Source organism: Mytilus trossulus, chromosome 10, assembly GCF_036588685.1.
Source record: "Mytilus trossulus isolate FHL-02 chromosome 10, PNRI_Mtr1.1.1.hap1, whole genome shotgun sequence".
NCBI classification, from domain to species: Eukaryota; Metazoa; Mollusca; class Bivalvia; order Mytilida; family Mytilidae; genus Mytilus; species Mytilus trossulus.
This window is the reverse complement of record NC_086382.1, coordinates 53,484,077-53,500,354: the sequence shown is the minus strand read 5'-3', so window position 1 is coordinate 53,500,354 and position 16,278 is coordinate 53,484,077. Positions and strand designations below refer to the sequence as shown.

Sequence of the window (16,278 nt, the reverse complement as noted above, 5' to 3'; positions counted from 1 at the left end):
AAGGTCAAGGGTCTTTCAAAGGCGTTGACAAATATATTTTGATCAGAATTTTTAAAATTGAAGTCATTTCTTCTTTTCAGGGCTGTGACAGGAACTCCCATGAGAAGCATGCGCTAAAGCATTATGAAACACCAAGATCCAGTAGCCACTGTATAGTGATCAATACTTCAACATGGTCAACATGGTATAATATTTAGATAAAATCATTTCCTCTGTTTATACATTCTTCATGATGGAAAAATATGTTATCAATATTGTTTTCTGTTTTTGTACACAAAGCGGGATAAAGTTAAAAAGTCTCATACAAATTTTGGTAAATGTAGACAACTTTAAAGAAATTTATTGTAAAAATAATCACCATATCAGCATACTATCATACAAGTATATTTTATTTGGTCCATGTGATTTTCATGTCTGATTGGTTTCAAAGAACTAAATTTAATTCAGGTTTTACAATAATAAAAGAACTTTAAAAATTGCCATATAATGAATTATTTGAATGCTTTAGGTGCTATAAGTGTGATGATGCTGTCCCAGTAGAAAAGAATAAGAAAATACAAGAATGTTTAGACCACCTTCGTAAGCAGTCTGGTCTACCAATTATAGAATCTGGTTCAGGTACAGATATACCTCATTCAAACACAACATTGTTTGTAACATTTATTTTGTCTGGATAACATCACCAATTTTCATGGCATCAATCCACAACTGATGCAATGAAATGCAAGCTCAGGCGGCATATGACAGATTTAAATGTATGATTTAACATTATTTTCTGTCAGTTTCATTAGAAAGTGTCACCAGTAAACTTCATTTGTAACCATCAAATCACTAATTGATGAATTAAGGTGGTACCCAACACTTTCACTAAAATTAATTTGGCTCGTTTAATTTTCATGAAATTTTGTCAAAGTATTAACTTTCACCCTTTAACAAAAATATAAATATTTCAAAAATTTTTAACCAACTGTTTTGTCAGAAAAATTACACTGGTTATATAGCAGTTTGACAAACCCCAATTTTGATCCTTGAGAAGCTTAATATTCCTTCTACAACACAATGTAATTAAAACGTTTACCTGACTTTACAGAGTTATCTCCCTGTAGTGTTAGGTACCACCTTAAGAGCTTAAAATACTATACAGTTATCTCATAAAATGCTTGTTTCACCAAAAAATCTGACCAGAAGAAATACTTACAAATTTTGTTCATTTCCATATAACTTTTGGTCAAAATTTATTTGTTACATTTCAGTGTTCTCCCCAGGCCCTTAAAGGACCACGGGCCTGCGATGTATAATTTTCTACCGCGGTGGTATCGTTCTTGCCGCGATGTATAATTTTTCTCCGTGGTGCTAAAGTTTTCGGTAAAAAAATCGTATTGAAATCGGTAAAGTTTCAGATCACTTTAACTTTACATCAAAATTGACCAGTACTAACCAGTTTAATCCAGTATTGACAAGTAGATTGTTTACACCACGTGATGGATTTACCTGTTGGGGTCAACCTTGATGATTGGATTTAATCGATGTACATGATCCTTTTGTGTTTTAATCAAGAGATCATAATTTTAATAAACAGACTTGTGAGGGACAAGCAGACATTTGTTAATGAACCCTATTACGCCAGTCTCAAGTCAAAATAATTTGCCTTTTAGGAATTAATTGTGGAGTTATTTCCCCTGATTTTGCTAATTACAAATAAATGATCCTCACATATAATTTCTCATTGCAAATAAAAATAAAGTACAAATTGAATGCAAAATTATATAAGAAGGTTACATTAAGGATAATAACACTCTTAGAACATACCAACAGAAATGTTTTGCAAATTATTTTTGAGAATCATACCATTATTGAAGCACAGACATATTATTATAGATAGGTATATTTTATTCAGTGATGAACATTGAGTACATCAGGTCTACTAAGCCTACTGTCACAACTCTAATACATTCCCAGTCACAAATATATATAGGGATGAACCTAGAAAATATTTAACTCTTTTAAAATACCCTCCACATCTGTAAGTATTGATCATAAATAACAATTTTATTATTGTCTAAAACTATGGAAAATAGTTTATAATTTACTGAAGGTTCTGTATCAAAATCTTGTTCAAAGTTCATTGTTATGGTGAAATATAACATGGGGAATGTGTAGTGTAACTGCAAGTATTGGGACAAAATGGCTTGATCAAAATATAAGAAGTGATTTTAGCTTAAAGACTAATTGTGCTTTCTTTTATTTATTCTTCAAAGATATTAAAGTATACAAACTGTTTATTGATTTACTTTTTCTACTAATAATTTTCTGACCCAAAGTCCTACAACACAGTACCACAGTAAACAAAACAAAGGCAAACAGGTAATGAAAAAAAGTAACAAGAAAAAAATAAGCAAAGCAACGCGACACAAAATACTGTAAAATTCATTTCGTCACGCGTTACCCTGGTGCTATCCAAAAATCCTGGGGAGAACACTGCATTTTTCGGAAAATTGCTAAGTCTTGTTTATTTCAGTATCAGTTTGTTTTCTTCTTGATAGTTGTAAATCATTTGTTTACAGTCAATATTACTAGATATTTTCCTATTCAAGTTTTAAAATCTGTTATCTATGTCAAATATTAAAAAAAAAACCGTTAAAATATAATGAACCTTTTTAAAAGAGGAGCGAAAGATACCAGAGGAACAGTCAAACTCATAAATCGAAAATAGTGTTTGAAACTTTACTGTTCTTTTTTGTAAGCTAGTGTTCAAAGTTGTTCTCTGGACAAACTGTCATTCTTCAATGCACATACACACACATAGTGTAGGAAGATATTCTTTTAGAAGCAAATTTAAGCACATATTTTGCATTATTATCAGAATTATATGTCATCATGTTTATTTGTCGCATTGGAATTGGCACTCTTACCACTTCATCTTATTTCTACTTTCTTTATAAGAAAATTAAATAACAGTCAATACTGATACATGTTCTACAAAGCAATCATTTGTCTAGTTATATTACATCACACACAGAGATATACCAACTTCATAAGATTGGAACATTTTAAGAAGTATTGTTATTCATTTTAGCTAAAAGAACCAGTAGTTTTGGAGCATCAGGGACCAGTACTGTAGAACAAGTTAAAGAAACCAGTAACAGACCTTTGACCCCTAGAGGACCAACTCCTGGTGTTTGTCATAAATTGAAGGTAAGTAAATTGATGTGGAACTTGTTCAAAGCTTTCTGTAATATCCTTGAAGTTTGTCTTTGTTACTGCTGTTATATAGTTTTCATTCTATATGAGGGTTTCAATTTTCTGAAGAAAACAAAGAAAAAGTTATAAATGGGACACAGAAATCCTGAAATTGTTTTATTTTTGTCCATTTCTAACTTGCTTGTAACAAATGTATTACTCAAGTGAAACATATATGTATCACCAATAGGAAAGGGTGGCAACATATTTGTTTTCACTCAAGATAAGTTTTTTCATATTAAATACTTCTTATGGAGAATAGATATTTCATAAACGTGTGTTTAAAGTCTGCTTATGGAACAATATCCCTAATAAGCCCCCAAATGAGGAACACAAAAGTTGTGTGTAAACAAAAAATCTGTGTAGTGATATTTGACAGGTTTCTATGATAGACAAGTGACTGAGCTTAACCATTTGTGTTGATCAAGAAAGTAAGGGAACATAGAGTAGTTGTCGTTTGTTTATGTAATATATACATGTTTCTCGTTTTGTTTATATAGATTAGACCGTTGGTTTTCCCGTTTGAATGGTTTTACACTAGTAATTTTGGGGCCCTTTATAGCTTGTTGTTCGGTGTGAGCCAAGGCTCCGTGTTGAAGGCCGTACTTTAACCTATAATGGTTTAATTTTTAAATTGTTATTTGGATGGAGAGTTGTCTCATTGGCACTCACACCACATCTTCCTATATCTATAGAATAAATGTGTAAAAATTATGGAGCTATTAAATGTGTTTAAAGCATTCAATTTTCAAAGAACTTATTGTGTAAAAAAAGGGAATTTTTACTACAAGGAGCCGCATCACAAAAGGATTCTCGGGTTTGCTTATTTACGGAAAAGTAATCTCAACTCTTACCCCGAAAATTTAACCACATATGTGAAAATGTCTCAGCTTTGAAACAAGCCATCATACATATCCAAGTTAAGGATATATACTGAGCAACAGAAGAATATGTTACCATTACCCCCTATGGAGAAACAATTGTACACATTGACCTATATATCTCAATTGCTTTATTCTCATATGTATATATAACTTATCATCCCAATTGAAATTTATTGTTGCATTCTTGTTGTTTCTTGTCCAAGTTTAAACTATTGCTTTGACATTAACAACAAAGGAGGTTCACCCATTAGAAACAAAATTATAAAAATTGTTTCACCAAGAAGAAACAAAAACACGAACATTCTTCACCAATCAGAAACAAATTTACAAAACTGTTTCATCAAACAAATACACACAAAAAAAGTAATGCTTTCTTGGACATTAATTAACATTGGATGTTATGTATTGTATCTGTTGATAAATTATAAGATCTAATGAACTGCATTCTTTTGACAGGGTCTGAGTAATTTAGGAAATACCTGTTTCTTCAATGCAGTGATGCAAGTAAGTATTAATAGTGTTATGTGTCATATCTTCATGTCCAGGGTTTCAGCTAGGATTTTGAGGGCTTTAGTCACTTTTGCGCGTGATAAAAATCAGCCTTATTTTTTATAATAGCAAGGGGTCTATGATGTTTATCAAACTAGCTATACATATATGTCCAAGTCCTTCAAGGACTAGTTTAGGATCTTTGAAGACTTTTGGATTGCTAATGTAGGCAGTTATTGGCAATATTAAATGAATTGACTAATGTGATGCTAACATATGAAGCTAAGATCAGGGATCTGGTAATATGGTTCACAACTTCACTTCAGTTATTTTCAGAGCACACCCCTGATCAACAAAAGTTGGGTGCCTCAGTCTATATTTTAAACCACTGCACAAATGTACTTGTAACAACTTTTTCACTTCACAATCATTTATATCCTTGAAAATACGTTTAAATGTCTATTTGGAATCAATTTCTTTAATATTGGATTGAAGGATCTGCATCTATACTTAATGTGACGATTCTAATGACTGTAGATCACGTTTACTTTCGATTTTTAAACGAAATGAAATGAAAACGGGAAGTGACAATTGAATAATAATTTCAGAATAAAACCGGATTCATCTACGAACTTTTACGCATGCGCAATACATAGAACAGGAAGCACCTGTTTGCAAGTGAAAATATTTACGTTTTGAATAAAGTTCATTCTTTTTAATCGAAGTTGTCGAAAGTTTTTTGATGAATATTTATGTAAAGTATGACGAAAAACGTTAAAATGACGAAACTACGACAAGCAAACTGCAAATTATGATCGTAAGGGAAATATTGAAAAGTTGAAATGTCCGGGAAGATATTTATCAATTTTGTTTAAATAAATGACGAAAATACGACGCAATTGTGAGAAATGATTAAAATGAAATGCTGACTGACTGATTTAACTTTAATAGATTATTATGATGGTCATTTATGAGGTTTTATAATAATAATTAAGGGATTAGTGACCCATCTGATTGGCGATAGGCGGATTACTTGTCATCACAACTTTTAACACCTTTGGTAAACGTTAATTACCTGAGGGTCATAAACTTGTCAGAAACATAAAGACAGGTAGAATTCAAGTAATTTGATGTGTAAATATTTTTACACTTTCCAAATTTAAGAAACAAAATTGATATGAAAATTTTCGTCATTTCGAAAACCTTTTCGTAAAATACGAAAGTGACGAGCGCTAGCAAAATCACTGCATGTCAAATTGAAAGTGAAAACTGTTTTAGTGTTTAAAGCCAAAAAAAATTTAAAAAAAACAGGAATGCTAAAACAAATTATTTGATATGTTTGGGGAAAATATTATGAAAAAGTTCTGCTCTTGATCATGATCATAATAATTGCAATTTCTGTCTGAACCAAGCACTATTGGGAAGTTCTTTAGTCACATTAGGTATTTTAAGTAGTTTTCCTGTTTCTGGGACCAAAAAAGAAAAAGGGAAAAATCAGGATATTTTTTAAGAATGTTTGCTCCTCTACTTTTTAAATATTTGCCAGGTTTTCGGAATCCTCTGGTTTTATCCATGTATTAACATTTAAAAAATTTGCCCACTAAACCCCTACTTTTCTTTTCAAATTTTTATTACATATTATTTAAAAAGCCATATTTCAAAATTTTGAAATCTTTGTTATTTTTTCATAGTTTTTTAAACAAAAAAGGTACCAATGTTAAGAGAAAAAAAATCTAGAGAGAACTATTTCCCGCCAAATTTTCAACAGCTTATATCTCAAAAACAAGCACACAGACCCTACAATTTTTTCTGCTCTTTTAGTTTTTATACGACCGCAAATTTTGAAAAAATTTTCGTCGTATATTGCTATCACATTGGCGTCGTCGTCGTCGTCGTCGTCCGAATACTTTTAGTTTTCGCACTCTAACTTTAGTAAAAGTGAATAGAAATCTATGAAACTTTAACACAAGGTTTATGACCATAAAAGGAAGGTTGGTATTGATTTTGGGAGTTTTGGTCCCAATATTTTAGGAATTAGGGGCCAAAAAGGGCCCAAATAAGCATTTTCTTGGTTTTCGCATTATAACTTTAGTTTAAGTTAATAGAATTCTATGAAATTTTGACACAAGGTTGATGACCACAAAAGAAAGGTTGGGATTGATTTTGGGAGTTTTGGTTTCAACAGTTTAGGAATTAGGGGCCAAAAAAGGGCCCAAATAAGCATTATTCTGGGTTTTCGCACAATAACTTTAGTTTAAGTAAATAGAAATCAATGAAATTTAAACATAATGTTTATGGCCACAAAAGGAAGATTGGTATTGATTTTGGGAGTTTAGGACCCAACAGTTTAGGAATTAGGGGCCAAAAAGGGACCCAAATAAGCATTTTCTTGGTTTTCGCACCATAACTTTAGTATAAGTAAATAGAAATCTATGAAATTTAAACACAAGGTTAATGACCATAAAAGGAAAGTTGGTATTGATTTTGGGAGTTTTGGTCCCAACAGTTTAAGAAAAAGGGGCCCAAAGGGTCCAAAATTAAACTTTGTTTGATTTCATCAAAATTGAATAATTGGGGTTCTTTGATATGCCGAATCTAACTGTGTATGTAGATTCTTAACTTTTGGTCCCGTTTTCAAATTGGTCTACATTAAGGTCCAAAGGGTCCAAAATTAAACTTAGTTTGATTTTAACAAAAATTGAATCCTTGGGGTTCTTTGATATGCTGAATCTAAAAATGAACTTAGATTTTTGATTATTGGCCCAGTTTTCAAGTTGGCCCAAATCGGGGTCCAAAATTAAACTTTTTTGATTTCATTAAAAATTGAATAAATGGGGTTCTTTGATATGCCAAATCTAACTGTGTATGTAGATTCTTCATTTTTGGTCCCGTTTTCAAATTGGCCTACATTAAGGTCCAAAGAGTCCAAAATTAAACTAAGTTTGATTTTAACAAAAATTAAATTTTTGGGCCTCTTTGATATGCTGAATCTAAACATGTACTTATATTTTTGATTATGGGCCCAGTTTTCAAGTTGGTTCAAATCAGGATCTAAAATTATCATATTAAGTATTGTGGAATAGCAAGTCTTTTCAATTGCACAGTATTGTGCAATGGCAAGAAATATCTAATTTCACAATATTATGAAATAGCAAAATTTTTTTTAATTAGAGTTATCTTTCTTTGTCCAAAATAGTAAGCAAGAAATATCTTATTGCAAGATTTTTTTTTAATTGGAGTTATCTTTCTTTGTCCAGAATCAACTTAAATCTTTGTTATATACAATATACAATGTATATTTACTTTTTACTACCAACTGATAAATTTAAATAATCTTTACCATTCAGTGATAACAAGCAGTTTTTTTACATCTTAATATTTTATGATGTATTTAAATGAGTAGTTATTGTTGCAAACTCCATTAGAATATTTTAATTGAGATTAGTTTTGGAATAAGGGAAAGGGGGATGTGATAAAAAAATTGGGTTCAATTTTTTTTATTTGAAATTTCATAAATTAAAAGAAAATTTCTTTAAACATTTTTTTGAGAGGGTTAATATTGAACAGCATAGTGAATTGCTCTAAGAGAAAACAAAAAAAATAAATTCATTAGAACACATTCATTCTGTGTCAGAAACCTATGCTGTGTCAACTATTTAATCACAATCCAAATTTAGAGCTGAATCCAGCTTGAATGTTGTGTCCATACTTGCCCCAACCGTTCAGGGTTCAACCTCTGCGGTCGTATAAAGCTACGCCCTGCGAAGCATCTGGTTTTATTTATATACTATCAATTTATAACAGTCTTTTGAAAAGCTTGTAATTCTGAAAAAGAGTAACGAACATCCTTAAGTAGTTGAAGAACTGAGCAATGTTCAGCTGTATATTTATAAAGTTTGATTAACATTGTCTATTTTTGTTTTGTAGAATTTGACACAAACTCAGTCCTTAGAAAGTTTGGTACAAGAGAGAAGTAAGAAAGGAAAGTCTGTGAATATAGATAGTAAACAGTTAAGTGATACAGAGGATGATGAGGACGAGGAGAGAAAAGGGGATATCACTGCACTTAAAGAACTGGTATAAAAAAGCTTTGTTTAATGAAAAAACTGAACCATTATAAAATCTACATAGATATAGGAAGATGTGGTGTGAGTGCCTATGAGACAACTCTCCATCTGTATAGATATATATGTTCCTTTAAAAATGATTTGACAACATAAAACAACCAACTTAAAAATTGGTATTTCCTGATTTTCAAGGCAGTTTAAAGTTTAATAATTACATAAGATGTATGTTTCATTATAATACGTTATTCTGATTGGCTAACAGCACATCACATGTTATTCCGTAAACAATTGCATGAGACAATAACATTTATCATGCATGATGACACTAGGTCCCACAATAAAGTGCACAGGTGAATTAAATAAAACTGATAAAAATCGTGTTTTCATGATCCTAGCTAAAAATATGTAATTATAAGTGTTGAATGCTTCTTTTTGTAACTTTATAGGGTTGTAAAAGCGTTGACTGTGCGTACATTTTTAGAATGAAGCACTTCCGCGCTTCATACAAAATGTACTTCGGTCAACGCTTTTACAACCCAATAAATTTACAAAAAGAAGCATTCAATTCTTAAATGCAATTATTTTGTATGTAGGGTTCTGATTGGTTGACATTAAATGTAAAATTCTCTTTCTCCTTGTCTGTAATCAAGGAAGATGACATTTTGAATGTAATTTCTACAATAATGAGCAAAGAAAATCACATGTTGCACCAAAAATATTTTTTTTATTAAATTTTATTACATTCTGCAGCAGGCAAAAAGCCAGAAATCGCTTGGTGTTTACGTTTGACACCAGAAGCATGCATTTTCAATATAATTATTTTAAACATAGATGTATTTTAAACCATCTTTGAGTGTATTACAGTTGCTATTCCTTATTTTCCAGCCTCCTATGGAAATAGTTTTACCTGAAGCAGGACCTTTAACCCAGTCAATGGTTCATTTTCTACAAGAGATGAATAATAATTCTAATCGTAACAGTACAGTTAATCCTTCAGCATTATTTAGTCAGATATGTAAAAAGTAAGTGTCATTGTAATAGCATCCTTTATTATATACTTAGTAGTAAATACAGATAAAGTGTATGTGTAATACAATCATTGGCATGCGTGCTGTATCAGCCACCCGTGATGATATAGATATCAGCACAGTTGCAAAGGCTTTATCACACCTTTAATCTGTATGACGTCACGTCATTAGTTGCAGTCACTGTTGCAAAGGCTTTATCAAACCCCTTATCTGTATGATGTCATGTCAAACCTATAATCTGTATGATGTCATTTCAAACCTCCTTATTTGTATGACGTCATGTCACAGCTTGACATAGGGATAGTGATCCGGCTACGGCGGCGGCGGCGGACTTAGCTAACTTCTTAAAAGCTTTATATTTTAGAAGGTGGAAGACCTGGATGCTTCATACTTTGTTTACAGATGCCTCATGTTTTAAAGTTTCCGTCAGTCACATGTCCAATGTCCTTGACCTTATTTTCATGGTTCAGTGACCACTTGAAAAAAAAGTTCAGATTTTTTGTAATGTTGAATTCTCTCTTATTATAAGTAATAGGATAACTATATTTGATATGTGCGTACCTTGCAAGGTCCTCATGTCAGTCAGACAGTTTTCACTTGACCTCAACCTCATTTCATGGATCAGTGAACAAGGTTAATTTTTGGTGGTCAAGTTCATATCTCAGATACTATAAGCAATAGGGCTAGTATATTCGGTGTATGGAAGGACTGAACTGGCAGGTGTAATCTGACCTTGACCTCATTTTCATGGTTCAGTGGTTATCGTTAAGTTTTTGTGTTTTGGTCTGTTTTTCTCATACTATATGCAATATATACTATATTTGTTGTATGGAATAATTGTAAGGTGTACATGTCTAGCGGGCAGATGTCATGTGACCTTGACCTCATTTTCATGGTTCAGTGGTCAAAGTTCAGTTTTTGAGTTTTGATCTTTTTATCTAATACTATATGCCATAGGTCAACTATATTTGGTGTATGATCTTTATGTCAGTCGTGCAGGTTTTATTTGACTGTGACCTCATTTTAACATTTCATTGCACAGTGTTAAGTTTTTTGTGTTTTGGTCTATTTTTCTTCAACTATAAGTAAAAGGTCAACTATATATGTTGTATAGAAGCATTGTTAGCTGTATATGTCTGCCTGGCATGGTTCATCTGACCTTAACCTCATTTTCAAGGTTCATTGGTCTTTGTATAGTTATCTTAATTAATGTTAAGTTTATGTGACAGTTGTAATAAAGCTTTATACTTACAACTATCAACATAATATCAATGATAAGTACAGAAGGCGAGACATTTCAGCATGTGCACTCTTGTTAATATCACACACCGTATCAACCCTCAACCAATATAATCCCTCGAGCAGAGCTCTCATGATTATATTGGTGTCTCGGGTTGATACAGATGTGATATTGAAAAAGCCATATGATATTCTCTATTTATTTCACTATTGTTTTAATAGTTGAATCTAAGAGCAAATATTTTATTGTATGTTTTAATTTATTGTGTCGTAGCTGAAAAAGTAGGGGGATTATTATAATTTAATTTTTTTGGATTATACCTGTTAACAGTACACATATATATATATTCTATTCATAACCACATCAAAGGTTATGCAATGGACAGACAAAAATCAAAGGAAACTACTTATTAATTCTCTTATGTTTATGAATAAAATGAAATATAGGGTATACCTCAATGAAACTTTACCTTAACACATAAGAAAAAGAAACCATACAAATATTTATTGAATGAAACATACTCACATTGGCTGTACAGTGAATATATTTTGTTTTGGCTGTGGAATACCCTAGGTATTATTTTCCTATTCATGTTGCAGGGCACAAAGATTTAGAGGATTCCAACAACAAGACAGTCATGAACTTTTACGATATTTACTGGACAGTATGAAAATGGAAGAAATTAAGGTTTGTCAGGAAATGGTTATACATTACTTATTACCAGCAGTTATTATAAAAGAACGAATTATGACTGTGAATTATGAGTAAGACAATTGAAACTTTAAAGTATGTTTTTTTCTGAAATTTGTTTGGCTTCAATAATTTTGGATTGTGTTTTGTTTCAGAGGTCACAGGCAGCCATCTTAAAACATTACAGACTTCCTGAAAATATAAATCCTAAGAAAGTTCCTGAAGATATAAAAGTTAAAATAAAAGGTAATTATTTATTATTTGTTATTGTAGGACAAAAGAAAAGAGAAAGGGTGTTTGGGATGCACTGCACTAAATCGTGTATTTTTGTCTGTACTAATTAATGCATATAAGAATATTTTGGTTAATTGTTGCATAATCATTCTAAATGTTCAACATTAATTTGTTAATTTGGTATTAACAAACATATAATGGAATTAATTCTGAAAAGAGTTTTGACTGATGATTTGTTATCTGTTGTAGAATATGGTAGATTGGTCAAACACACATTTGTAGATACTATGTTTGGTGGACATTTACTCAGTACAGTTATGTGCGAGGAATGTAAACATGTAAGTATTGTATTGCTGTAGGTATAATCTTACATAGGGTACACTGCCATTGGCAGATCCGGGAGGGGGACACACTTATTTACACAGACTTATGAATCATTCTTTGAATTGCATTAACTGTATCACAGTTAGATGAAGCTGCTTCTGTGGATTATTTTAAATTCATTAATGTCAGTTTTTGTGGATTGATAACAACTTGCATTTTTATGTATATTTTATTTCGTTATATTGCTAATAGAATTGAGAATGGAAATAGGGAATGTGTTAAAGATAAAATAGTGCGAGGCCACAACTGAGTCTTCAACTCAGTTAGAAATCCTGTTAATGTCTGTATACATTCCTATAGAAAATATGTAATTCTTTGAACATCTAACGTGTGGTTCCCACAAATCTATGAAAACTGATATCCAAGGAATAATAATGAATCCATAGGACTTGCTGCATGTTCAGAAATGTTGGAGAAAAAGAAAAGAAAAAGAAAAGAAATGCATTTTTCAAACTGTGTTTGAATGAAGTTATAAATAAAATTCGGAATGGTCATGAAGTCTTTAAGAAAATTATGTCATCTTTTTATAAAATTTAATAGAAAGTGCTTCACATCATGCATGTTCATTTTTTATCATATCTTCTATTTATAAAATTTAATTGTTATATTTTTTTCATTCATTTTAGATAAGTCAGATATTTGAACCATTCTTGGACCTGTCTTTACCAGTCACTGAAGAAAAAGTAAGTAGGAAGCAGAAATAACTTGCTATGTGTAAAAACAAATTACCATAGGTTTTTTTACTGGGGCTAATCATATTGTTTGTAAAATAACTGGGAGGGGAAGACCGTTTTTATTGTTTTAAGTATCTATGGGCTAAAGTTCTGTCAATTTCTATTTTGAATATGAATATTGTCAATTATCAAATTATCATGGTTCTGAATGTGACTGTCATGTAAGTTTTTTTTATGATGTCAATATCCAAGTTTTGAGTAATTTTTGATGAAATTGAGAATGGAAATGGGTCATGCTAAAGAGACAACAACCTGACCAAAGAGCAGAACACAGCCAAAGGCCGCCAGTGTGTCTAAAAGTTCATTATATACTGGTTGTTTAGTTTTCCAGTATAATTAACTGGTTTGATGAACTTTGAATTTTTTTATGGTATAGTAAACTTTGAAAGCATCAATTATTTCTGTATACTTATTCAATATTTCTTTATCGTCTGTAGACTCAAAGGCCAAACCTAGCACTAGGCGCCAGAAGGAAAGAGTCAGAGCATAAGATAGATGAAAGTGTCAAAACTGATGGTGGCAAACAATACAAAGCAACCAGACAAAGTAAACAAGAGATGAAAAAACAGAAAAGACTAGCAAAGAAAGATGCAAGGGTATGTCATATGCTTGATCATTTTCTTTTCCCATAGTAGATCCTAAAGACAAATGAGGCAAGTTGAATTATCATTTTCTTTTGTCTTGATAAAGTCAAGTGAGACAATGGAATTATCATTTTCTTTGACTTAATAAAGTCAAGTGAGACAATGGAATTTTCATTTTCTTTTGCAATAAAAATGTCAAGTGAGACAATGAAATTATTATTTTATTTTGCCTTAACAAAGTCAAGTGAGACACTGCACTGACTGTGAAAGGGCTGTATAGCCAGTCAAGGTCTTTATAAACTTCCATTTGAAGTTTAAGACATATAGCAATTATCATTTTCTTTACCATAATAAAGTCAAGTGAGGCAATGGAATTATCATTTTCTTTTCTCTTGATAAAGTCAAGTGAGACAATGGAATTATCATTTTCTTTTGTCTTGATAAAGTCAAGTGAGACAATGGAATTATCATTTTCTTTTGTCTTGATAAAGTCAAGTGAGACAATGGAATTATCATTTTCTTTTGTCTTGATAAAGTCAAGTGAGACAATGGAATTATCATTTTCTTTTGTCTTGATAAAGTCAAGTGAGACAATGGAATTATCATTTTCTTTTGTCTTGATAAAGTCAAGTGAGACAATGGAATTATCATTTTCTTTTGTCTTGATAAAGTCAAGTGACTTTTAAGGTTCATCTCTTCTTGCATAATGCAATACCTAATGCATTTTTTGCAGAAGAAGAGTAAAGTTTCTTTGACAAAATCGACACAAGAATCTACTGGTCAAGAAGTTGAAGGGGAAGGAGATCAGGATAATGAGCCTGAGGGTGTAGATGATGAAGAGGAGGAGGATGAGGATAAGAAGTCAGAAGGTCAGAAGTCAGGGGAGCAGGATGATAATTCCAGTAGTAAGGATGATCCTTCGGGTATATATATTTCATCCATATATACAAAAAGAAGATGTGGTATGATTGCCAATGAGACAACTCTGCACAAGGGAATGTTGTAATCTAGAGTTATATTGCAACTTGAAATATATTTTAGTTGTTCAAATTATACTTTTGTGGTGCCATCTTTGTGGTTTGACAAAAGATTAGTATCCAAACTTTTTTGAAAACCATGATTTAATCAATTATCCACAAAAATGCCATTTATCTTCAATCCACGAAAATTTGTAATGATGAAAATAGATTAATCCACAGTATTCATGCCTGTCAACTGACCTGCTTTCTGTGGGTGTGACCCGAGGATTTCAAAATTCTGAGGGATCACCAGGGACACCCGCCGGGTCATTGAATAACCCAGGAATTCTGTAAGGCCACACCAATTTGATTCCTTGTTCGACGGACCTGCCCGCACCTATTTTTCTCAAAACAGGATTTTTTTATTTTTTTTATGTTCCCGCTTCCCGCATCTGGAAGTGTAATCATGTCCATTTCCCGCACTGTTTTTTTTTGTAAATATTAAAAAAATATATCAACATTTGTTTTTAAAATCACAGTCTAATTTTAACCTGTATATAACAATTTTAAACATAAAAGCACACCACCACACTTCTTAAATATCTGTGAGAATATTTTTTTCAGCATGAAACCTATTTATCCAAAGAAGGAGTGCTCCTATATAAATTTATAAAAGCGGAAATATATACCGGTAAAGAACAAAACATTGGTTTCTTTCCCCCTTACTTATATTCCCTATCAAAATATGTTCGTTGTTAGAATAAAGTACAAAGAACTTCTGAAGGATTTGCCTTCAACGTCAATTATATTGTATACTGGCGAAACAAAACTATTCATAGCCGCTGCATGTTTATGCACCTGTCCTAATTGATTCAGGGGCCGGTCGTTCAGCAGTTATCGTTTATTGATGTTGTTCACTGGTATCTTCCCGTTTGAATATATAAATTAGATCGTTGGTTTTCCTGTTTGAATTGTGTACGCTTATAATTTTAGGGCCCTGTATAGCTTGTTGTTTGGTCTGTATCAAAGCCCCATGTAAAAGGTCGTACTTTTAACTGTGTTTGTTATTATCAGGTTAAGGACAACCCTCCCTCAGACAAGGGGTCATTTTACTGATTTAGAAAAGAAAATAGAAATACCAAGGATTTGTATAGTTCTTCTATTCAAAACCTTTGAAAACTTAGAATTTTGTACTCAAAAAGAGGAGAGTTACATCATATATTTTTTTTAAAAGAGGGGTCCACTTATTTTGAATAATATTAAACTGTTGAAAAGAAAATGTGTTAACATGGTTAAAGTCCATGAATATTACAAAATTCTTGGACATGTTTTGACCATTTAATAAGAGATATAGATGTATATTTCTTTTAGAAAATATCAGCCCTTTTGTACAAACAAATATATTATAACTTATATTGATCACTCATAAAACATGAAAAAAGGGGTATTTATAACATTAAGGGGTTGCCCCCAAACTGAATATGACTTAGATGGAGAATTGTCTCATTGTCAGTCACACATACAAAGACCAGATTTAATTATTTCTTGGTGAACAGGGAAAAAATACTTCAGAAGTTAAAGAAATAACAAAAGTACAAGTGATAAATAAGTGTTTTAATATTGTCGAAACCTACTATTTTATGTTTACAAAAAAAAATTATAATCGCTCGCCTTTACTTTTCAAGCTTCGCCTCAAGAATTTGCAAAATAAATATTTTTTTCTTTAAATTTTCAAATCGCTCGCT

General features: G+C 31.6%; 1 protein-coding gene across 2 annotated transcripts in view; it reads left to right on the top strand.

Annotated features, from left to right (window-relative positions):
• LOC134687627 (ubiquitin carboxyl-terminal hydrolase 16-like) overlaps positions 1-16,278 on the top strand; it is a 31,166-nt gene that overhangs the window by 6,630 nt on the left and 8,258 nt on the right. For both annotated transcript variants that reach the window (XM_063548070.1, XM_063548069.1), the window contains exons 5-16: positions 81-184; positions 509-618; positions 3,077-3,195; positions 4,581-4,628; positions 8,541-8,690; positions 9,566-9,702; positions 11,548-11,635; positions 11,794-11,884; positions 12,122-12,210; positions 12,883-12,939; positions 13,428-13,586; positions 14,308-14,497. In XM_063548070.1, the coding sequence (XP_063404140.1) occupies positions 81-184; positions 509-618; positions 3,077-3,195; positions 4,581-4,628; positions 8,541-8,690; positions 9,566-9,702; positions 11,548-11,635; positions 11,794-11,884; positions 12,122-12,210; positions 12,883-12,939; positions 13,428-13,586; positions 14,308-14,497 (1,342 nt within the window). The remainder of the gene's footprint in view (positions 1-80; positions 185-508; positions 619-3,076; positions 3,196-4,580; positions 4,629-8,540; positions 8,691-9,565; positions 9,703-11,547; positions 11,636-11,793; positions 11,885-12,121; positions 12,211-12,882; positions 12,940-13,427; positions 13,587-14,307; positions 14,498-16,278) is intronic.